General features: G+C 36.4%; 1 protein-coding gene across 33 annotated transcripts in view; it reads right to left on the bottom strand.

Moving 5' to 3' along the window:
* The window catches only part of SLMAP (sarcolemma associated protein), an 86,797-nt gene that overhangs the window by 19,285 nt on the left and 43,146 nt on the right, over nt 1–24,366 (bottom strand). For 7 of the 33 annotated variants that reach the window (XM_017832392.1, XM_017832395.1, XM_017832393.1 and 4 more), the window contains exons 6-17: nt 24,060–24,155; nt 23,696–23,767; nt 22,896–23,036; nt 21,040–21,177; nt 19,626–19,794; nt 19,490–19,540; nt 18,900–18,950; nt 15,241–15,303; nt 9,340–9,396; nt 5,911–5,994; nt 5,583–5,642; nt 88–210 (exon numbers count right to left, since the gene is read on the bottom strand). In XM_017832392.1, the coding sequence (XP_017687881.1) occupies nt 88–210; nt 5,583–5,642; nt 5,911–5,994; nt 9,340–9,396; nt 15,241–15,303; nt 18,900–18,950; nt 19,490–19,540; nt 19,626–19,794; nt 21,040–21,177; nt 22,896–23,036; nt 23,696–23,767; nt 24,060–24,155 (1,105 nt within the window). Of the gene's footprint in view, nt 1–87; nt 211–5,582; nt 5,643–5,910; nt 5,995–6,115; nt 6,218–7,855; nt 8,024–8,122; nt 8,146–9,339; nt 9,397–15,240; nt 15,304–18,899; nt 18,951–19,489; nt 19,541–19,625; nt 19,795–21,039; nt 21,178–22,895; nt 23,037–23,695; nt 23,768–24,059; nt 24,156–24,366 lie in introns of those variants that run through there. The other 26 variants (XM_017832402.1, XM_017832403.1, XM_017832401.1 and 23 more) reach the window with 20 other exon arrangements.

The raw sequence follows: 24,366 nt of genomic DNA on the forward strand, positions 1-24,366 counted from the left end.
TCAGCAAAACTGGACCCCCATTTAAGACTACCTGATAAATACAATTTTAATGAATACCCTACGCAACCAAGTTGATCTGGGTCTCACCTTGAAGTTCAAAGCATTTTTGTTTACTTGTCCTAGCTAGCTCTTGGGCTTCAATCAGCTCCTTGTGCAGTTGCTGAATTTCTTGCTTAGCCTCAGTCTCTGATTGTGCACCCTGCAATTCATCTGATAAAAGAACATTTTCTTTAAATCATAAATTTGAACAACAGTTTAATTTGCACTGCCACGTGGTGACTGGCAACTTTTTACTCAAATCTTCCAAAGTTAGTTAAAGTAAACTCAAAACTGGATTAGGTAAATATTAGCCAAAATATTAATATACTTAGAAAAGGAATAAAACATATGCGAACTTTAACACATTCATTACATATAACATGCAGTATAAAACAAAAAGTAACAAACAAGAACTAGAGAGTTTTTGAAAACACTGGATAGCTTGGCAAGGATTTCTGGACTGACAAAACCGAGGGACAACAAGCACATGTTTACAACTTGTCTCCTTTTGAAGGAAGCCACTCTAAGCCTGTCCCTGAGCAATGACCCTGCATTCCCCCTTTCCCAAACACCCCCAGCCCAGCCTCCTGCTGAGGCTGCTAATGCCCATCAGCTGCAGGGATCAGGCAAAGAGCTGCTCTTACAGGGTTTGCTACTGCCACCCTCCCTCTGGGGACCAATGAGGAAAGGAAAAAATTAGGGAAGTTTTCTAAAACAAAGTTAAGAAAAAGAGAAGTCCAGCCTCCTTATTTCGTTCTTAGTGAATACTAAAATAAATTCTGCCTTTACATTTATTTTCACTGTCTTAATTAGGTATATCTTTATTATGATCAGATATCTATGCATGTTATTTAAATAAAAACATTTGCTCTTCCCATAAGTTTTGTATTAGCTAAAATGCACATTAAATGCCTCTTGCGTTTATAAGACATGACTTGCAGTCACAGACAAAGTAAATACTTTTATAGCTGAAGTTCTGGAGGAATTTAAAAGAGGAAAAATAAGTTACTTGTAACCAATAGCAGTGCCCTCTAAGGGACACACACTAGAAACTAGATGCAGAAACACTCCAGCCTGCAGGCATTTGCAATGCCAGGAACTGCATCCAGGAAACCCTCATTCACTAGATTTTCCCTAAGCAGTGTCTGTGCAGAAACTGATCTTTCAATAGGCTCAAATAGCATTAATAAACTTTTTAGGTAGAGGGCTAAAACTTGATACAAAGCTTGTTTGGTGAGAAAGGGAAAGAAAGGTAATTAGTGAAAGAAGTCCAGCTGCATCTCATGGGAGAGGGAGGGAAAAAAAAGGTACAGGAGTTACACAGCTACCTGGTTAATAAACATCTGCAACTAGAGACCATATGGATCTAAGATAAAGGCTTTGAATAAAATATTACTTTCATTGTCTGGACCCTTCACTAATAAGAAAAAAAATAAAAAGAAGCTATAGTTTAGTTTGTCATTATACTTTTGACATTGACATTTGACTATATATGCTACCAATAAAGGAACTATACATTTTTTCTTGTTCTCTTAATTAAAACAATTGTTTGTCAAATCATGCTTAAGTATTCATACTGCATCCCTCTAAATAAGGGGCTGTTTTTTTCTGTTCTCACAGTAATGAATTGGTGGGATTGAGTAGAGCTGAGGACACAAGTGTGCTTTTAGACTTTTTCAGAACAAAATTATGAGAGCAGAAAGAACAGAGAGGACCCCATATTTCATCCAAATACCTTGGTTTATAGTTTATTATTTCCAAATCCAAGTTTCTTTTTACTGAACATGTTTTGTTCTTAGCTTTTCATGGATAAAGACATGGGGCAATTAGACTTCCAACACTCCTTAATGAGACTTTTCAGAAGAAATGGATGAGGAAGCTGACAAATTATGCTCCAATCCCTCCTGATAAAGAAGCAGTGTCCTAAATCCAATAAAAGACACCCTAAATGAACTTGCTGGTGGACAGGATTTTCTAGTCATTGAAAGCACACATCATAAAAGACAGTACTGCTTCAAAGGAGACAAGAGGCTCAGTTTAAGGGACAACATTATCATCTGAGCAAAGGAACAATCAAGGTAAAAACTCTTTCCTACTCCAACCCAAAAGGGGAATTTTCATGTGCCTGACATGCTTCTAAATCAAAAGGTAATTTTAGTTTTGAAAAATAATTGTTAAGTGAGTAGGATTGCTCTATTTATAAATAACAAAACTACTAAATGTCATCATGCTTAGAATTAGTTCCCTTAAGAAGCAAATTCACACCATAAAAACCTATTTTGAGAATCAGTGTAAAAGACTGCAACAAAAAAGTATTTGAGCAATTTTCAGAAGTGTTCAGCTTTGGACTGACCATTCTCAGAGAAGGTTAAAGAAGTTATCATTAGTTACAACAAGGTGCCAGAAAGAAATTAAATTAAAAAAAAAAAAGGTCAAATACAACAGTTTGAAAACCCTCATTCATTTATGTCAATACTAAAAATTTAGTATTTACAAACATGAAGATATTAACCAAGCTCTGTTTCTGTTTGCCTTTACACTTCTGTTTTGATAACAGAGATAACACAGAACCACACGTAGGCTGTGGTCTTAATTGATCCCCTATCTGTATGTGCCTGGCCTGTGGAAGCAACTTTATTAGCAGGCTGGTATTTCTCCAAGTCTGACAGTAGTTCACTTCCAGAATTTTGCAGGATTTCTCAGGTTATTCAGAAGACAATACTTGGGGTACTCCAGTGAAATCACACAAACAACTAAAACCCTGAGTTTTCTTTAGTTTTGTAAGATCCACATGAAGGAAACTATCATATATTTAAAGTAAAGTACCTGGCTACTGTAACACAAAACAACAGTTCCCAAACTTTCTGCATCAACAGACCACTGATGATTTTCAAAATTTCTGAGGTAAACTACCACTATTCAGCAAACCTTCAACTGAAAACACTTTCTACTAAGACTCCATGGATCAGTCTTATAGTTACTATGAAAACACAGGGGCATTGACAGGAACAAGACCAGCAACCTTCCAATGACATTTATTGCTTCTTTCCATCTGTTTAACGTTTACCTGTCTTTAACTTTGCAATAAGTAGTCACAAACAGCCTGTTTAAAGAGAAGTGTCCAGGGAACTGTTATGAATGGCTCTTAAAGTCATTTACCTCGCGGGGAGAGGGGAAAGGGGAGAAGAAAAACCAACTAATCTGTGACAGTTTTCCCCCTTCCCCTCTTTGCCTGATTCTGACTTGTAGAAAGTTGAAACTAATCCTGAATGCACTCAAAATTTTTGATAGAAGATGTTTGGATGAAACTAGAGCAATTAGAAGTCTCATAATTTTCTTGTTCCATTGTTTTGTAAATTCCAACAAGACCGCTGCCTTTTCCAGCAGCTGTTTCCACGTCCCAAACAGCTGCCAGATCAGAAATGTTCTCACTCTTCCTTAATTATATGACAGCACGACAAGGCCACTTGAAAGCCTTTCTGTGGCAAATAAGATCCTTTTTAGGGCAAAGTCAGGCACATGAAGTAGCTCTCTGAAAGAAACCTCAACACTGTGGGGGTTTATAGGCTCTTCATAAAAATTAAAAGGGCAAATGATTCATTGTACAGATATTTTGTAATGGTTTCATGAGAGCAAAATAGGAATGTCCATAAATAGCTTAAAGAGGGAACGAGTTATTCCAATTATTTTAGTTAATTCAACAGCAAAGCTCTCTATGCAAATAGGTATTTTTCTACTTGTTCACTTAAAAATTCAGTAACAGTTATGGTTTAAATCTTCAACTGAATAAAGACAGATGAAGCTATGAAAACATCTACATTAGCAAAAGACTGCTTCTATATTACTATAGAAAACTTGATTTTAGTCCTCTAAGTGTTCAACTAACCCTCCTTGCCAGTTTAGCACAGCCTGGACAGAGCAAGTGTAACTACACCTGCCCTTGCTGTGACACGGGACTGTTGCAATGCAGGAAGTAGCAGGGTCACAGCTGCCTGATCCTGGTCTTGGGCTGTTCAAGGAACCTTTCTGGCAGAACTTAACACTTGTCTTGCATAAAAGGAGAATTCAGGAATCCATGGGGTTTCAGCCTAAGGGGTCCACAAACTCCCTTTAATTTGTTTGCAGAAGATAACTAAGACAACGAGCCAGTTGGGACTGGTCTTCAGTTGGCCATCTTAAAACTAAACCAATTGGAATTAAAATAGAACTTTGACATGAGCTGAATTCAGCCTCTCTACCATACAGTTTACACATGAAGGGTTGTTCCAGCTGTGAATTCAGTGCATGTGCCAATGCTTACAGAAAACCAATTCCTTAATATGTCTCCCATTCTGGACTTAAAGTTCTGATACTTAATGAACTTCATGCTTTTCAACTGAATTTTTTTTTCAAATAGAAGTTGCTGCCAACCTCAAATTTATAACTGAAAATAAGACTGTCAATCACTACAAACAACATTATCAAATTCTACCTTCTAGCATAGGAAGTGACTGAATATACTTGTTATTAATTGCAAGTATTAGAGCAAACCCCAAATGGAACACACTCAGTATCTCAAACAGTCCTTTCTAAACTGCTTTGCTGAACTGATGCCTACTGGGAAATATCAAACTCCATTTTATATCGCTGCCAAAAGCAAAAGTAATTTGTGCAATATTTGGAAGCCTTTCTGTTGTAAAATTAGGGAGTGTAAACAACTGCAGAAAAAAGCTCTTTTACAGGTCTCCCAAGTTCTGTTATGGTTTCCTGTCTTTCCGAATCACAAAGAACTGTGACATTCTTTTTACTTGTGATCACAACACGAGCATAATTTTACAAATCTTATCAAATATCTACCTGCACAAAAAGCATAGAATTAATTTTCAGAAGTAGGCTAAATGTAACAACTAACTAATATGCCACATTTTCCAGCTCATGAATATGTAAATTTACCTCGTTAATTAAGTTTTAATCACAAGCCCTTAGTGCAAAGAACAGTAAAAAAATTTAATTTTATAGCTATAAAGCTCAAAGCTACAGCTCAGCAATCATTCTAAATACAGCTACAATAGGAAATTCAATTCTTGATTGTGTCAAAAAGAAAAACTAAAGTCTTGTTTTGGTTAACCCGTCAGCTACAAACTAACAGCAGCATTTCTGACAGTGATGGAAGCTATGCAAGTAAAATTAGACAATGCTTAAAGCATATCAGTGATGGAAGAATCCCTCCTCCCCACAGCTATCAGCCCTAACTTAAGTGCATGCTGACTAATTCTCAACTCTACTTGAAGTCACGACATGTAAATTCCTAAAACAGTGTTGGTGAGTGCAGAGACTACCTTTATACACAGATTACTTCTATACTAACACTCAGAAGTGTGCTTTTATATCATATCACCCAAAGGAGTCATTATTGATACTTAAATTTAACTCTTCCATACTACATGATTAAAACCTTTGAATTTCAGCACTCTACTTCAATGCACTTTTGATAAAAAACAGGTAGATAAAAAGATGACATATACAGATTATGCACCTAAAGTTTCCAAAATAAGTTTGTTTACCTTTTAGAAGAGCTACTTTAGCAATAGGTTCATTTAGATCTTGGTCATCCATTTGAGCATCTAAAAAAAACAAAACAAACAACAAACCCCAACCTTTCAGAGAGCAGGCAGACTGCAGACAGGTTTCATTCTCAACATGGAGAGAAGCTTTTATGTTCTTCTCAGTTTACAAGAGTTAATTATGAAGCTGCAGAATAGACAATACTGCTTTAAGCCTGTATCTGACTCTGCATAATACACCTCACTCTTGTAAGAAGATACTCATGATTAATTAAGTGATTTAATTCAAACTAATTATATGTTACAGAAACCTCAGTTAAACTCTCACCTGTAGTGTCGTCGCTGCTTTTTTCCTTGCTTGGGCTGAGAGTGTCCGACAAATCGTTGGATTCTTTGACTCGTGCTTGATTCTCTGCAAGAGACAAGGAAAAGCAACTACAGTCAGTAAATGCTTTGTTCATAATTTCTCCTGTACACCCAAGTACAGCTAAAGGTCAACAGAAAACGACCCAGTTCAAGAAACAGTTAAAAACCTGGTGGTAGCTAATTTCTTTGCAAGTCTGAGCTAAAATGGATTCCACATCCCTGGATCATTAATCCACCCTCGCCTCTAATAGGGGATGCAACTGCCTCGTGCACAGCTTGAACGTGGGTTAACGCTGTGTTCCTGCCAGCTGGAACTGTGCAAAAGCTGATTCAACCAGAGAACAAATAAGAGAAGGAAACTAAAACAATGCAGATACTGTAGCAAGTCAGAAAGAAAGTGCTGTTAAGAATAAAACTGTGCTTCAGTATTTAGGACAAATAAAATAATAGCAACAAGTCTTGTACATACTGTACTGTTAAAAAGAACTGTGGCGTGAACCATTAAAGAACCACAGAGATATAAAATAATACAGGAATTTCTAGAAAGAATTTTCAGTTCAAACTGTATTAAGAGAAAGCAATGTATGTCCTTTCCACTAAAAAAATACCTTCATGAAGTATCTGCTCACACATAATTCACCACATTATTACATGCAACTTAGTGAAGCCACAGTTATTTTTGGGTTTGTTTGCTGTTCCTTATTTTACTTTCCCAGTTCTAGGTTTTCAAGGAGACATTTTCAAAAGATGAGGGGACTTAATCATACCAGTGCATCCTTTTCCCACACAGAACCATCCCTGACTCAAAATTTTTCTTAAATGACAATTCTGGTTCAGTTCTGATGGGTCCATTAAAGAATGACACACCATCTCTGGTGTGGGCTAACCCAGAAGGTCTCTCAGTGAGGAACCAACATGCAGGTGAGGTTACACATAATGAAATCTTTCTAGGCTGACTGTTCAGAGCCTTGGTTTGACAGCATTGCCCCCCACTTGTAGATTAGAAGAAGTTTCCTCTGAGTCTCAAGTTCCAGGCAGAGATACATATTAAAAGAGGTCAGTGCAACATTCCCAGTACACAGACTTTACTTCCATTCATACATGCAGAAAAGCATGGTGAACACAAATAATTTCATCACATTTAGATAATGTACATGCAACAAAGAAGTACCAGGACACAGGAAGAAAGAAGGACATCAAGAAATAAATCAAGTGTGTTATACCAACAGAGTTAGTATATGAAAATAAATAAAAAACAAAGGAGACATGAGAAAGTTTTTTCAAATAACAAGAGAACAGAACTAAATTCCCCTCAAATGAAAGAAGTTAAGTTGAAACTGAAGACAACCAATGCACCTACATGGGAAAATCAGCAAGATGACAAAACACAGATAGGTTAACAGGAAAAAAAAAGTTTTCTTCATCTAACATGAAAAATTCTCTATCTCTGTGTGCCAGAATAACATCCCCTTGTACACGAAACAGAAGGCAGCAAGTACAAACAAAGCAGCTGATGAAGAGCCAGACTCTTCTCATGTTAATGCAAACAAAATAACTGGAAAGGAGGAAGGGGAAAACACCTGTACAGTTAAAGCACATTAGGGGTTCAGACCTGGCAGCTATTCCAAACAACTCCCATGACTTCAACAGCCTTCAGAGTTCATAATGATTGGAGTAGTTAAAAATTTGTTGTTTTAGCAAATAACCACCCCCAAATATAAAAGGATACTTCCCTATTTTTAGGAATAAGGTTTTTAACTAATACCTAAAGATGCTACAAATCAAGCATTTTACATGTATCACACAGAACCAAGCTCACAGCATTGTCACTAATAATTACTAAATAATTACTAAAAGTAATACACCCTTTTTAAAATATTAAGCAAAGGATAACCTAAAAGCCTCACCCATGTCAGTCATATGAGCGGTCGATCCAGAAGCACTAAGCTGAACAAGATCTGTATCCAACTAACTTTACCATATCTGGGCATCCATGGAAACACAGCTTTCCTGCTCTGTGCGAAATGGGAGGAACTATGCGAGCTCCAACCACGGAATTAATGCTCTCCCCCCCCCTCCCCCTCATAACTCCCTCCCACCCACCCTCGGGTACACCGGCTTCTGCCTCCCTCCCGCCCTCCTCCCTCTGGAACAAGGCACAAAAGATCAGGCACCAGAGGAAAGATGCATCTACATGTGAAACAGCAGTAGTCAAAAAGAGAAATGATTTAGAAACCTCCTTCCTATTCTGGAACCAGAGTCATAAGCACAAAACACCTTCCTGTACTATGTTACTTCACAGCAGTTGTTCCTATTTCCCATAATAAAACTGAGCTGAATAAATATAGCAAAAGTGATGAAGTATATTAAAATGTGTTGACATCATACTTACTTGATGAGTTAGAATATATTACCCACTAAAAATAGCTCCCAGCTTTGCAATAAGTGGCATGCAAGTGTTACATTACAGTTATTGTATGCATTCTTTGCCAAATATGGCACCCTTTCTATAGCTTGCTCACATACAGAAAGAAGTTAAAGGTGCAATTCCATGCACTAAAGGAAGATAAGAAATTAAAATGTCTCTAGAATACTGGAACTTCTAACATGCTCACACTTATTCAACAAAACAATGCTTTGCAGAAGGACAGAGGGTAAAGAAATGAGTTAGTATGTCTAGACACCAATAAAATGCTACAAAAGAGGAGCCAGCCTACAAGTCCAAACAATCTCATGTTATTGGACACATGGGAAATATTGACCTCCACACTTTGTAGCATTCCTGACTGGCAGTGCAAGATCAGGATGACTGTTCCTTGACAAGATAAGTCTTTTCTAATTAGCTCCTTTAATTTAACTTGCTTTATACATTAAAGAAGAGAGTTAGAGATGCACAGATATGTTTTACTTGGAAAAGGCACATTTAGGAGGTTAATGCTTATTTTACAGTTATGAGGGTCTAAGTTAGAAAATAGTCAAATTAAAATACAATTTTATTTAAAACTTAAAATGAGACCAAACATTATTTCTATTTAGCCCTGTAACAAAACCAAGATCCTGTTTGAAATTTATGTAAACATTAAAGCTTGAATTCAATTTACAAAGATTATTGTATTTTAATTTTTTTAAAAATGCATATTAAGGTCAGAACTCAGTCAATACTGAGATCAGCATTTCATGCACTCAATCTTCCAAAATCGTTTCCATTAAATCTTTTTACTCTGCAATAGTATTTGGAGCAGAGTTCAGCAAAGAATTTACCTCCCTTTTATTGAATTTCTTCTCAAATGTGTATTTAATCAAAACTCAAACTGCTAGCTTAACACAGAACATGCACTGAGTGACATAAAAAGCATGCTTCAAAAACAGTGAAACAATCCAGAAGTCTAACCTTTCAAAAGCTTTGTTTCTTCCACTTTGGTTAGATGTCCTTCATCTATGATCTTGTCTGCCAAACAAAATAAGTGTTACTTTCCAAGCTCAAATTTAACAAGCTTTTCCCTGTACACATCTACGTAGAGCACATTCCATGACCAAATTAAAAGCTGATAATATTACTTCCTACTCAGGCTTGAACAAAAACTTGATTCTGGCACAGAATAACGGAACAGAGCACACAAGCCTACCGGAACTTTGTGATACAGTGCATAATTACTTCTCCTTATTAACTTACATAATCCCTCAGTTCACTAATGAGAATTGAGGAAAATTAATTTTATGTACTTTTTAAATACCTAAACCAAAAGTAATAAAATATGAATACGTTTCTCAGGTTCTAGTTATCAAAAAAAGAATTCTAAGAGCTGGTTCCCTGAAATAGGTGTCCACCCAACACAGCAGAAATCTAGAAATACAGCACAGTAAAACAGCAATAGAGAAGGCCCCCCCCGTTCACATCACAACTGCTTTAACACTGCCTGTGAAAGGTACACAGAAACAGCCTTTCCTAGATTAAATCTTTCAAGAGAGCTGCATAAACTTTCAAAAACTAGGAATGCATCACATTCAAGTTCACAAAAATTGAGTTTTTATATAAAGTCTACTTTTGGAAACCCTATTTGTGTATGTCAGGTGCACAAAAACCTAAAAAGTTCAATTTGAGATTATATTGCTAACTTCATCCTAACTCCAGCTAGGACATGAAGGCAAACAGGAGGACCAAGGGAAGAACAGGTTTGAATTAATCAAAGACACTAAAAGAACTATTGTATCATTACTTAATTTCTTTTTTCAGATGAGATTTCATTATTGCAAATTACTTAAGAAGCAACTAGAAACGCCAACATACAAAATTATCGAGGGTCACATCTTGCAGATCACATTCTCAATTTCTATGCAGTAGATCTTTCTATTTAGATCCTGTTGAAAGCTGTTAACACCCCCTGAGACATCAGGCTTGAAGCTGCTTCTGTCTTCCCTCTGTGCTTTCCCTGCCAGATCCCTGATGACCAGGCAGGGAACTGAGTTTGCTGCTTACTCCATGTGCTGTTAACAGGTAACTGAGACATGGAGAAGACTGGATGAACAGCACATATAGGAGAGTTCAGATTTCAGGAAGCTGGATGACAGTAAATCCTTTTCCAAATTTTAATTTAAAAAAAAATAAACAAAATAGTGAGCTTTAGTCAGCATCTCCAGCTTCAAGCAGCTCTGAAGATTAGCCTGTCCCTGTACTCCTCTGATGGCATGCTGCTGTAACCATGACAATCCAAGGACAGATGCAGGACAGGATTTGTGAGGAGGCACTTTTTTCAACCCTAGATAGTAGACAAGCTTTCAGACAAAAAAAAAAACAAACAACCCTGAGATTTGAAGAAGGGTTTGCATGGCCAAATGATTGCCCTGTCCTCTTTCCTCCCCCACTGCCACGTAAACCAATCTAAAAGAGATGTTCCCTCCAACTACTTTTATCCACAAATATTGTCCGGCATTCCTGTAACATTTTACTAATACTGCATCAGAAATACACTGAACAGCACACTGGATTTTTAGAATTGGCTTCAGGTCTCAAGCAACTGTAGGTGATAACTCATCATCCAAGTTCAGGACAGCCTCAAGTTCCTCAGAGCTGGAGAGAATGACTGTCCCCAGACCGAGGAAGGAACCGTGGAGGGAATCAAGTTACTGCAGCCACAAGTCAGGAGTTTGAGTGACATCAGGAGCCCTCTTCCATTTCAAAATAAAATAAATCTAATCAAAAGTCTTCATATATGATTAGTCAGGTACTCATCTGAGGCTGAAAGTGTGGTGGAGAGGAAGGCAGCAAGAAAACAGCCGGGAATTCTGCCTATAGATCTGAAGAAAACAGCTGAATGCAAAATCCAAGTAGTGATCAACTGCTTGATCTGAAGGAGTAACATCTCATCTATGCTAGACTGCCAGCTTAAAATAGGCTTCTATAATCAGTTTACAGAGCAAAACTTAGCTTTATGAAGTGATGGATCTTGTAGTTCTCTGAATACGGTAACTGCTAAATCCAGAATAGTTACAGCACAAAACAACAAAACTAATCTTCTCGAGGCAAATGTTTTCCAAACTGGAACTTTTGCAGCAGCTCTTTACACTCAGTTCCCATGGCTAAAAGAAACTCTCTCTATTTTTTTTTCATTTCCACCATGGCTGTTTTCTAGTGTCCATTATAGATTTCACCATTTGTACACACGGTTTCTCCTTGACACTATTTCTTCAGCCAAGACCTTCAGCAGCAGCACCAGAGTCCCTTGCCCAGCATGCCCAGCACAGCCAGTACTTTTCACTTGGGGACTGACATCTCTCCTAACTTACAGAACGCTGTGTTTAAAGAATGTTACCATTAGGGTATTTTGAAGCCAACAAAAAATAGTTTATTTCAGTGTGCTGGCATGTATTTACATAATACACAGAAAATTAGATGCTGGTATCACTGAACTACACAGAATCTTATTTTCCACTCTGCTACCATGCCAGTCACTAAAAACGGCAGAAGCCAGACAACAATCAGAAAGTAAAAGATACAGACATGTCTTCTTTAAAACATCTCTTTCAAATCTCTGCATCTTTTCACATTGCTATTTCAGAAAACTTCACAAATGTGATTTATTTTTAAATGTTTTCCCTGAATCAAGACATGCAGTTTTGGCTATCAAAATATAAATTTGGGTGAGGATCCTATCTTTAATTTCTGGCCCAAAAGAATTTTATCTGTCATGCTATCCAGTTACTACTTAACAAAGTCACAGAAAGTAGCAGAGAGATATATATAATAAATAAATGCTTTTACTGAAACAATCTGCTGCGAAATTAAGCTTTCAGTTCATCTTTCATATTCCTTTTTGCTGATGAATGCAGTTCATAGGCAGCTTCCCTTTAGGTTTTTAGTCATTTCCTATCTTTTCAAATTAAGAACTCCCTTTTAGATTTGGGTTGCCTATCACTGTGTGCAATATAATAGCTAAGATCTGTTAACATTAAAATTACCACTTAAGTAACATGTTCCCAATACATTTAATGGTTTTGTACCAAAATAGTCTTCGAAGGAGGCCAGTTTTGAAAATCAAAATAAAAGCAAACTTGACCCTCAACACACAAATTTCCAATCATCTGAAAAAAGTGATACTAAAGAGTTTTAACTTTACTTGCCACATGCAGGTCAAATGGAAAAGTTAAAAATAACCATTCAATCCATCCAAAAACTACTAATAACAGCTTCTTAAACATCAGTTTGGTAAAAAGTAAAAACATTGACTTGCATTTCAAATCATAAACGCAAAAATCACAAAATAAGGGGAAAAAATAAGGACACAAGGAAGGGTTAGACTGGAGCAAAAGACAGGAAGCTAGCAGGGCAAATCTCACTTTTGTCTATACATCATCACCATTTTTGGTAATAATTCATATTATGAACTAATCAAAAAGAAGCACCATGACTTTTGCTGTCAGTATCACTGATTTTCACCAGTGGTTATTGAAACAAGAAAAGCTATGGAATGAGCAACAAGTGAACTGGATGTAATGATCAGAAAGTAACAGACTTCCCAGATCATTCAGAGCCAGATCTCATAATACTGTGCAGATGTTGCAAATCAGGACACGTTACTGAATGAAATTGTGAGTGTACTGCGCTTAAAAAAAAATCAAAATAATTTAAAAATACCTTTAAAAACCTACAAAGCTGGATTTCACAAACAATACTACCAAAATCAAGCATTCAAGCTGCACTGCAACTAAGACTTCAGTGCCCTGTTATTTCTGCCCCATCAAAAATATTCCAGCTTTAGTACTTCAAGAGGTTTCAATTGCTCTGAACTGATGAGCACTTTCAACTGCCTTATACCTCCACAGCCACTGTTGGTATAGAATACCAGACTGCTTAAACAGCTCAGTTTTCTTCTTGTGCTATCCTCCATACTCCAATTCCTTTACTCAAGCGGGTTTTCCTCATTTCTCTGCTTGTGCTTTCCCCATTTAAGTGCTTTCCCCCCAGAGCTATGGAGATTCACACTTTCCACGCAGTACAAGCACATCAACTCAGAACCTTCCCTTCTTGACCAACTGGATGGTTGTCTCAATTCTCCTTTTGTTTTTAGATTTCTCTTATGGTTTGCAGATCCTATAGTTTCAGTTCCTCTGCTTCTATTACAAAACAGTAAGTCCTATATAACACAGCTTCAATGAGGGACTCCTGTTTCTGGGATTTTTATTGTACTATTGTGTTTTAAGTAATAAACCTGCTCCTCTCTCTATACTTAATCCTTGGGGCAAAACTCCTACATAGTACCACATGATGAACTATATATTCTTTCTTTATATTGCCAATTCTACACTTCAGTATTTGCTGCATACCTTAAAATTCAAGTTCCTGAAGATCTCTGGAACTATAAATTTTCTCGCCAGAAGTTCCTAACCCTCTATGCTACACAGAGCAAAGAATAGGAGTAAGACTGAAAGGTAGCATTTACATACAAAAGGAAAACAACAGATCCTGCAGTTTGCAGTTTTTAACCTCATGATATTGTGAGGTCTGATTAAACATATTTGAATTTGGAAAAGGCAAACTTTCAACCCAAGTATGAATTGCTGACTTGGAATCTTTTTTTTGCTCTCAATGGGAAATTAAAAGCTTACACTGTTGTAAAAAATGCAAAATCCTGAACCCTTTGAACTCATACTCATTCTTTTCCAAGTGAGGCAATGGAGGCCCTAAAGTGTCTTCACCCTGTAGCTTTCCATCTCTCAAGAACAGGTAGGGGATAAACACATGGAACTTTATTTTACTCTTATTACTGATTCAATCACATCCTAGAAGCTTTTGATACTGAGAATTACTTTTCCTTCTCAACAGTTACAAAATTGGTCATATTTATTTTGCAGAAGTGATACTAATCCAAGTTCTGCTAAAATAGGTTAAGCTAACATCCAAACAATGAAAACAGGCAACCAATCTGTATTTGAACATCATTCAGTGTGCTCTTCATGTTCAGTCTAGACAAAAATAAAGATTACTCAAACATTTAACTTCATTTTTATGTACTGAATAAAGATGATTCATGTGTGATCTTTGCAGAATTTAGAATTATTTTAAACAGCAGCCTGACATAAGATAGCTACCAGCCGTTTTTAAAAATAAACAGTTTTCAAATAAAGTTTTAATTTTCTTAGATAAACACTGGCAGTATCACATCATTCAGTTTTTAGCACTGCAACCCTTATCACCAGCAGTAAAGTCACACAAGTCTGCTTCACTTCCTCATCGAAATTTAAAAGGGAAGAGTCCCACAGACATAATGTCAGAAAAAAAGATACTCTCTTGTTTCGGCTTCTAAATGCTTCTCTGTGCTCAACTTTAGGTACATGATTTCTACAAACTCTTAAATAAAAAATTAATTCTTTATGCTACAAACCAGTTTTATTTGAAGTGTAACAGTACTCTTCTCTCTTTTTATTGATATGTGAAAAGGCGTCATTGCCTTATCTCTGTCCTACAAGCTTGTGATGTATGTTTAATCTGACAGAGTCAGGCTTTCAACTTAACTTGTACCAGGTGAAAAATTACACTCAGTTTTAAACACTGTGTTGCAACATCACCACCCTTTTGTTGGTCAGGGCACAATAATGGATTAACTGCTACAAAGAGATGATGTGACCATTGCTTTGCAAGAGCAAAGATACCCTCACTGCTCCTACAGACCCTGCTTGATATCACAATGCCACAATTCTACAGAAAAATTAAATAGCAGTGACAGTTCTGGTTTTCATCCACCTTTTCTGGGTTTTCTGTTGTTTTTAAAGCAAATGTGAACACTCTTGTACTCACTCTGACATTCTATGAACTGATGAATAAAAGTGCAGTCCCCTCCACTCTTTGAAAGAAAGTGCTCTAGTAGAGAAAGAAACACTTAAGTTTACACCTTCTTATCATTTTCAAATTGATGCAACAAAAAATTTGAAAGGCATATTAACAATATTTGTAATTGTGTATTCACAGTGAACTTTTGAAATCTGAGTTAATATGCAAGCAGACAAGACATGAAATTGAAATGGTGTCTGAGTGATACTAGGAAATAAGATTACTCTGTTGAACTGATCAGAAGGAAGTACTTCAATTGCCTTTTCAAAAGAAATGTGTATTTAACCTATATTCTTCAGCATTTTTATTAGCTTTAAAAGGGTATTTAAGTTTTTCATTAGTCTTCATGTTGATTCTTCATCTCTAATACCCACTTGAAATAAAAAACATTTATTTTAAAAGTGTTGTTGAATATCTTCCTTTACTTTTTAAACGGTTTCACTGCACAGAAACAATTTTTTAAAGGACTGTTCTACAGTAGAGATCCTAAAACTGGGCTCAATTTCCAGTTTACTCAAGTTGCTCCATGTGATTTTGTTCAGCTCCCAGCTCCATCATGTTCCTGCATCTCTTCAAGTGAAAAGTTGCCAACACTTCCTTCCTGGAGGATCTCAAAAACCATTTGACCAAGAGTCCAGCAGTCTGAAAACACTGCTTTTAGTATAAACCTGCAGAATGTGGGACATTCTAACCAAACTGTTCAATCACTAGCTCTGACACCAGCAGCTCAGCTGCAATACTGAGCTCTACTATACTTCAAAGTTATTCTAAAAAGTATTTCTTTTCCATATTCAAACTTTTTTTCCCTTTATACACAATCCTCTAAGTGACTGTATAAAATTTCTCATACCTTTCTTATGTAATACATGGCTCACAAAATTTAAAGATGAAAGCCAGGTGTGGTGCAACTCACTGAGAAAAATACAACTCAGTTCTACACAACTGTTTTGAAACAACTCAGTTCTGCACAACTGTTATCAGGGGCTTGATGTATAAGCAAGTTCCTCTCTTCTGCACCAGCTTTTCCATATGTGCAGTGAGAGAAAAGGAACGCCCAACCACCATCATCTGAATACAGTTGGTTATAAAAAGTCTCTGCAAAGGCTATAACATAAGCTTCTAGTTCCTCTAGTCTGAACAGAGCTCTTGAATGCTGCTACAAAAAAAGCAGTGCAAACCCCTTGTTCTTGCCATGGCCAGGGAGTGTGTCTGTACACACACTCTGAGGTCTTGATCTGAAGTTTTGAGGGAGACAAAAGGAATCTTAAATAAAACATACTGATTTTACACGGTTCTACAATTTTTCCCTTTTGTTGTCAAAGTTGCTCAATCTGCATTATAATTTCAAAATTCTTAGCTCTTCTAAAATAATGCAAGACAACTCAGCAAAAAAAAAACAAACAAAAAAAACAAAACCAAAAAACCCCAACCAACAGTAACTGTCTCCTGCTGCTTTTTAGAGAACAAAATCCAAAATCTGGCAGAGCAAATGACTGCCCATCTGTCATACAAGGGGGACGGGACCGGAAGATCCAGAAAGGCACAGACTGTCATGAAGAGAACACAGGGCAGAAAGCTGTAAAATGCCAGAGAAATGTGGAAGGACCAAGTATGGCAGAGATGCAGAAGAATGTGGCACTGCAGAATGATGGAAGACTATGCTAAAATACAGAATAATAAAATAGCATGGTATGTGCAGGACAAAAAAGGTGATAGACTGTATAAACACAGAAAGACAACTTGAATGAGCAGTTACATGTTGTCTGTATTAATAAAGACAAATAAATTGGCAAACAGCTTCCTAAAACTTCCAGGTTTAAGCACAAGTTCCACTGTTACTCATAGGACAGAGGAATCCATTTTGTCATCCATCCATGACACTGATTCTTATGCAATCCAATGTAAGTCAAAAAGGGATTGCTTCTTCAACTTTGACAAAAAAGTATCAGTAATACAAAAGATACTTGTTATAATCACATCATGATTTTTAAATGAGCAATTTTTAAATCTGAACTGGTAAGAAGTATCAGTATTAAAGAAACTAAGAGGACATTCCTACAAACTATTTTAAACCAAACACAAAGTGTTTCTTTAAAAAAATTATATCTAATATGATGTAATAAATTATTTCTCTATAAAATAATCTGTATTTGAGCTCAACAGTTTTTACTAAATGTTTCAAATTAGTTCTAGGCTACTGTTTTTCACAGTATTGCCTGTTTTGCTAACAACCTCCAACAACCTCACTTTCAACATCTTTTTTTAGAATGAAGAATCCCAATCTTTATATTCCTCAGTTTTGCTTTGTAAAGATGTTAACTTTTGTGGGGTGGAAAGTTTGAAAAAAAAAAATGAAAAAACAAAGGTAGATTTATTTCTTAACTAGTCTCACAACCATTAGAAGTATTAGCAACCTAAAATTATGCATCAGCAAGATAGATCAATCCATATAAAAATCAAATCTCATGGCAGTCCAGAGAACTGGGAACAGATGTTAACTGCTTGCACTGTGTGCACCACAGCTAAGTGATCAAAATCCTGAGGCACTCAGGGATAACCAGTACTCTTACATTAAGAGGAGGTTTAGGTACAGCTCCTGTGGGTGTTTAACAGACCTTTCCTCCTGCTCCAAATAACAACCATACCGTTATGTCATGATTAAACTTTTTATTTTGCTATTGGTCTCCCTAGTTAAAAACCTCTTAGTTTACAAATATGCATAGAGAGCTTTAAAACTGTGTTTCAAAAATACACACAGTAATCCTTCAACACTGTGAATATTAGTTAAAACTATGAGCTCTCTATATAGGTGCCTCAGCCTTTCAACTAACACTACCACCATTCCTCAGACTGTAAAACAAAGTTACGTCAAGGAAAAAATAAAAATTGACACAGGAGGACAGATATATATCAGCCAATCAAACAATTTAGTGAATTTGGAATCAAACTGGAATACTCTTTATATGTTATAGGCCATATTCTTACTGGATAACTTCATTCAAGAAAAGTTCAAATGTACGTTAAGACACATGAGCTAAAATACTTGGCTCTAACTAATTGGTCTTTAAGAAACCCTGTCATTTAGTTCAATCTGTATTAATTCCTTTAATTAATTCCTAATTAATTAAAGACAATTCCAAGCATTAAAAAATTAGTTTCTACTATTTATGTATTTTATAAACTCACATTTTTCAAGTCAGTTATAAAAAAATAGGTTTTGCTGACTTTACTTACCATACCAAATTTACTAGAAAAATGGTGTATTGTCTGTGTGTTGCAAGAGAAAATAAATTCATGAGGAAAAGCAGTCAGTGAGTTTCCCACTTTCTTGTGTCACAAGCCTGATATGACTCAGTAAACTCCTACTGATTCCAGTGACAGCCCATCAAAAAAAAAAAAAGAAAAAGAAAAAGACGACTTCCAAGTTGTTTTGTTACATTTTACAGAACCTTCTAAAAACACCCAGATTGAAAGTCTAAGCAAAAAAATGCTGGTCAGTGGAGTGGACAAATTCAATTTAAGTTTTAAAGAGAATATTATTCAAAGCAAAACTTTCAAGAACATTTTGAATTTGTTCAACTTCAAACATCAACCATAAGACAAAAGGTAGCCTTAAGATACACTACCTTTCTCTGTGCTCCCATTAATTTTAGGTATGAAGTCGTCAACTTGTATGCCTAGGATCAAGAAAGGGTATTATTTTTGGAACCAAGCAAGATTTTGTTTTGGGTTTTGTTTCTTTATAAATACAGCATTGTGAAATGTATCTGGCTTTTCATGCTACCTCCTCCTTCTAAGTACCTAATCAAACAAAGCAGGCAAAGTGCGATGGCTTTTTCTGCACTACAGACCACATTCCTGACTGTTCAAACATATGAAAGGTTACTAACATCCAAAGAATGACTGCTTATTACATATATACATATATATATCCTTTTATATATATATATAAAAAAGGATTTTAAAATGTATAAGGATGTAAAACCCCTCCAAGTCCGATCTCGGCATCGGGCCCTGGGCAGTCATTGAACACCCGCAGCACCAGCGCCCTCTGCCGACCCCGGTCCCCTCTCCATGCCCGGGAGAACTCCCTGCTGGGATAACGGGGAAACAGAACTCCTCTGCCAGACACCGGGAACACGAGACTGTCATAGCAAAAGTTAAGGAACAGAAAATCCGGAAACCAGCTTGAAACAAGAAACTTGATCACACCTACCTAAGCTGTTGTGTTCTTTAAGAGTTTTCTCCTGAAGGTGTTCTAACCGTACTGTAAACAGAAGTCCAAGAGAAAGATATTTCACAGATTAAAAGAAAAACAAATAACCAAAGTTTCTCCCCCGCTAGTGACTAACCTTGCAAAGCTGTCAGGCGCTCGTTGGTGAAGTCATTGTCGGCCTGCAAAGCTTCTATTTTTGCTTGAAGCTCTTGCTCCCTTTCTTCCATTTCATCTATTTTAAGCTGCAATTCCTTTTTCTCAGCCAGTCCTTTCTGCTGGATTTCTTCTTGTCTTCCTTCTGCTGCCTGCTCAAAAAAGGTGAAAAAAATCCCCAAACAAATCAAACTTAAGACGTGAAAGAATATGTCTCCTTGATTTTTGTATAGCTAAATGGATCTAAGTAACTGTCTTTGCTAGTCAGATAAAGAAAGCAGAAAAAACGCAAAATCTATTGTTTTTCTATAAATTTCTCTGCAAGTATAGTAAGACAGAAAGAATCTCAAAATACCTTAACTAACTTTTTGTCCAAGGAACATAAATTTTACAGTAGCAGGGTCCAAGAACTAAGAAACACCTGAAGTCTCCCAGCATCTCAAATCAATCACAACTCAAGAGCCCTTTTGAACTGAATGCACACTGACTGCACAGACCAGCTTGTTTGAAGCCACATCTTTTTCCTTGCTGGATCTCACGGTAAGTTTCAAAGACTCTTCTCCCTCAAAGCTAAGCAATAAGTTCGGGTTTTGACCCTTCTGTGTATACTCAGCATCATCTTTAACTCATAACTGCTCTAAGACCAGCAACTGAACCTTTTAATTTGGAAAGAAAAATCTTCTGTCTGAGATGCTGAATTAGGACTCCAAGAACCCAAGAGTATTTATCCAAGACAAATGCAACAAGTATCTCATCTCTCCACAGACAGCACCACTACCTTCCTCCTCCACAGCTTCTACTTATCTAGATTGGAAACTCTTGAGGAACAGGATTTATCATGAAGTGTTTATTCTGTTCTCCAGCATAAAGGACCTTTAATTATATACTTAGACATGCAGTTTAATTACAAACCTAACAGCATGTTCCCACCCCCTGGCAGTTGAGCCATATTATTACTACGTGGTGGGCTAGTTATGTTTGGAACTGCACAAAGAGGCAACACAAATTGCAAATTTATTTCTAATTCTAGTTTCCAATTCCATTACCCGTAAGATGTTTAAGTTGAAAGTTATTTGCCTATACAAAAGCAGCTGAATGTGAAGTTTTACACCTTACATAATTTTATCTTAAAATATATTTTGGCTTCAAAAATTTGGAAACTTTCAAAATGAACAGAAAAGAAACCTTTTTAGCAAGTGACTTAACTTATGACAGCTTCAAGTACATTAAAATCAAACCAAAAGAATATGTAAAAGATGATATGCATCTTTCTATCATTAACCTGTTGTTTAAAAAGCTTCTTAACCTTTTCTGATTACTACATTAGAAATGAAATTGTATTTATTTGTTGCATTCATCACAGTTTCATCATATATCAGATTAAGTTCTGTCGTTACCTTTAGCTTGTCAGAAAGATCCTTAATTTCATTTACAGCTCCATTGTATTTATTAGCTAATTCCCTTAATTCTTCCTGAGTCCGCTCATTCATTTCTTTCAGGTGTGTACATTCATCTTCTGTATTACTTAAACTCCGCTGTAACACAGAATTATCGTGCAATAAATAATAAAAAAGACACAATAAACTACCAAACACTAAAATTATCTACTTTTTCCAAACGGTATATGTAACTAATCATGTTTAGCTGCTTTGTTCCTAGTCATTAAGGCTAAACAAACAGATCAGGTCTTGGCAAAAACATGATCTACACAAACCTCTAATGCTCTACTTAAAGAACAGAGATTATGCGAAAAACAAATTGGTTTATGTATGTGGGAAAAAAAACCCCAAACCAAATACCCCATAGTGGGCTATATAATTGTGAATAAAGAACTGAAAAGTGTGGTCCCTCTCCACCATTCTCTTCCCTTGTACGATAAACTGTGAAAGTTCTATAATATTTTTTAATTCAACGTAATCAAGAGATTTCATCATACCTTTCACCCAGCAAAAGATGATTTAAGACATTATAACAGCCAAATGGCTCCAAGGAAGCATTCTAAATCTTTTTTTGTACTTCATAATGTGGAAAAGCATCTAAACTAAGGTCCCCTTGCTCAAGAGGCAGCTGGCTCTCCAGGAGGCAAGGAATGCTCCTGAAGTTCGGTGACAGCAGCACAACTAAACGGTGCAGAGAGTTGCCTCCTCACAGCTCAAGGTTTGTTTCTTTGATCATCAACTCATTTTTGGTCTTTGCTGGGGGGGATTCATTTTGGGTTTAGGGTTTTTTGGGGAGTTAACAAGCTCTGACCTAGTTCTCCTTCACAACCAAAAGACCTTTAAACAAAAGTGCATTAAAAACTACATTATATAATAATCATTAAAGAAAAACTCTCAACCAGGAGCCAATGACTTTTCTGTGTGGAGAGATAAGTATGTGGCACTTGTTTGCACTCAAGCAAACCTCTTACTCAAGTTAAATTATTATTTCTCCATCATAAGTCAAAGTAAAGAGGAACAAGTAGAATAAATGTCAGCACATTCTTCTCTTAGGATAGGATAGAGAGGAGAAGAAAGCTAAAAGTAAACATAAACTCCAGTCATTAACAAACCTGCCAAGAACTATTACAACATAAGAAGGTGTATTTAAGTAAAATCTCCTAAGGTTATTTATTACAGCATTGCATTCTCTAAAAACCATGAAGAGAATAGACTTTGTGCACTTAAGTCCTATGAGACTTCTTGATCTAAGGGAACATAGCAAATAATGATAAAGGAAAAAGAAAATAAAGAAAAAGATAGTGATGAAAGATATTACAGGGGCAGAAATCTTATTTGAAGAAAGTGTCCATCACTTTGAATCATAAAAGCTCATTCTTAAGTGTACTTTGTACAAGTAGTTAAGTGTACGTTTCCATAAATTTTACAGTTTAAACAAGGTCTTACAGCATTTTTTTAAAGCATGTATGTTGTTTTCCCCTCACTTGTCTCCCACACATACTAACTTCTGTAAGACAGCTTCACGAATTTTGAAACCTGGCAGAAAAGGGAGGAGCTGCAATAATGGCTTCTCTGACTGTTTTAACAATTTTAGTATTGTCCAACAGGAGAAATAAACAGTACTACTTAATACCCTGCAAGTGTCAGGGTACAACAGATTCTGGCATACCACACATTAGGTAACAGAACAGGGGTTTAAGTAGCAGCATTTCCAACTATTTAGAACTTCCAACTATTTAGAACTATTTAGCATTTCCAACAGTTAGAACAACTATTTCAGCATTTCCAAAAGACTGGAAATGAAACCTCCATACCTCCACTTCAGACAATTTTCTGACCACTTCGATTTTCTCCTGAAGGACCCGCCTCAGGGACTCTTTGGCTGTTGTCTCATAGTTGTGTTTGTCTTCCTGTAATGCTATAAGCTCTTTTCGTATACTGTCTTCTGTTTGATTCTGGAAATGTAAAACAATTCAAAGAGAGAATGTAAATTAGTATTTTGATGATTAAATATAATAGAGACCATGGTAAAGCCTGGTGTATTAAAAGTAGGTAGCAATTTCTGATAGATGGGAATATGCTGTCTACAAATCAGTGATCAAAGATGCTTGACATAACTGGGTGTAAACCACTTTTTTTTAAGGGTATGTATAGCAGCACACACTCAATGGTCAGATTTGATTACAGGAAAATGATGGGGCTTTTATTGGACACTGTTATGACAATGTCAAGTGTAGGAGGCCTACGAGGTCCCACACAAAATACCTCAAATGAGACCTGCAGAAAAATTTCTTATAACGTAGGTAGTTGAGAGGAAATAGAAACAAAATAAAAATTAAAATTCAAGGCAGGCATAAGTGGCTTAAACAACAATCAAGGCAGTGCATATTTGTTTCTCTGAATATCAGACAGTACATGGACAATGAAAACAATAGCCACTGATCCAGATTCCAAGAAATACAGAACAGAGCTACTCAGATTATCAAAACTGCACAGGTTCATTTTAGAAAGTTTATGTTCCAATTGCTTTCCTACAACCAACTAATTTCAAAAAACACTCCAAAAGAGGTATCTTTCAGAATTACTAACATTTAACTTTAGGTGAACTACTTACCTTTGAACAAGCCTGTAATTGATTTCCCATAACCTCTAGTCTTGATAGCAGCCTGTCTTCATCTATTAAAGCCTGGCAGAAAAGAAGCATCACCTTGGTATTAATATGTGCTTTATGTACTGCCAGTAGAGTTCTGCTTTAAAGACCTGAATTCTGTTGGAGTATTCACTACTAATAGTTATTTCAAACTGGCACATAATCACTAAATTTATTAAACATTATCTTTTCCACAGTTTTAGAGAACCACCATAAAGTTTTTATTATTTCTCCTGCTTTTGCCCCCCCATTGTTTGAAAATTGGTAGCTAAAAATTTATATGTCACTGCATAGTTCAGTCCATAAGGAAAAGGATGCCTGCAGATACCTGCCAACTAGTATCTGAAGCCTCTTGTGTGACAGCAAGTAATCGCTGAAGGGTTGCCAGCTTCTGTTCCAACATTTGTTCCCGATGTAAGGCTTCCTGTGAAGAGAGCAGGGCACCAGTCAGTTCAGCTAGAACAACTCAAAATCAGAAGCAACAGAAGAGATCACAAAATACAAGAAAAAAAAAAGGAAATGTGAGTGACAAGCACTGTCATATATTCAAAACCATAATAACCCCATTCCATTTTATCCATCCACACATTTATTTGGATAGTCTAATTAGAAAATTATATCCTGTAACCTCAGGT

Source organism: Lepidothrix coronata, unplaced genomic scaffold (genome assembly GCF_001604755.1).
Source record: "Lepidothrix coronata isolate B3197 unplaced genomic scaffold, Lepidothrix_coronata-1.0 Scaffold202, whole genome shotgun sequence".
Lineage (NCBI taxonomy): Eukaryota > Metazoa > Chordata > Aves > Passeriformes > Pipridae > Lepidothrix > Lepidothrix coronata.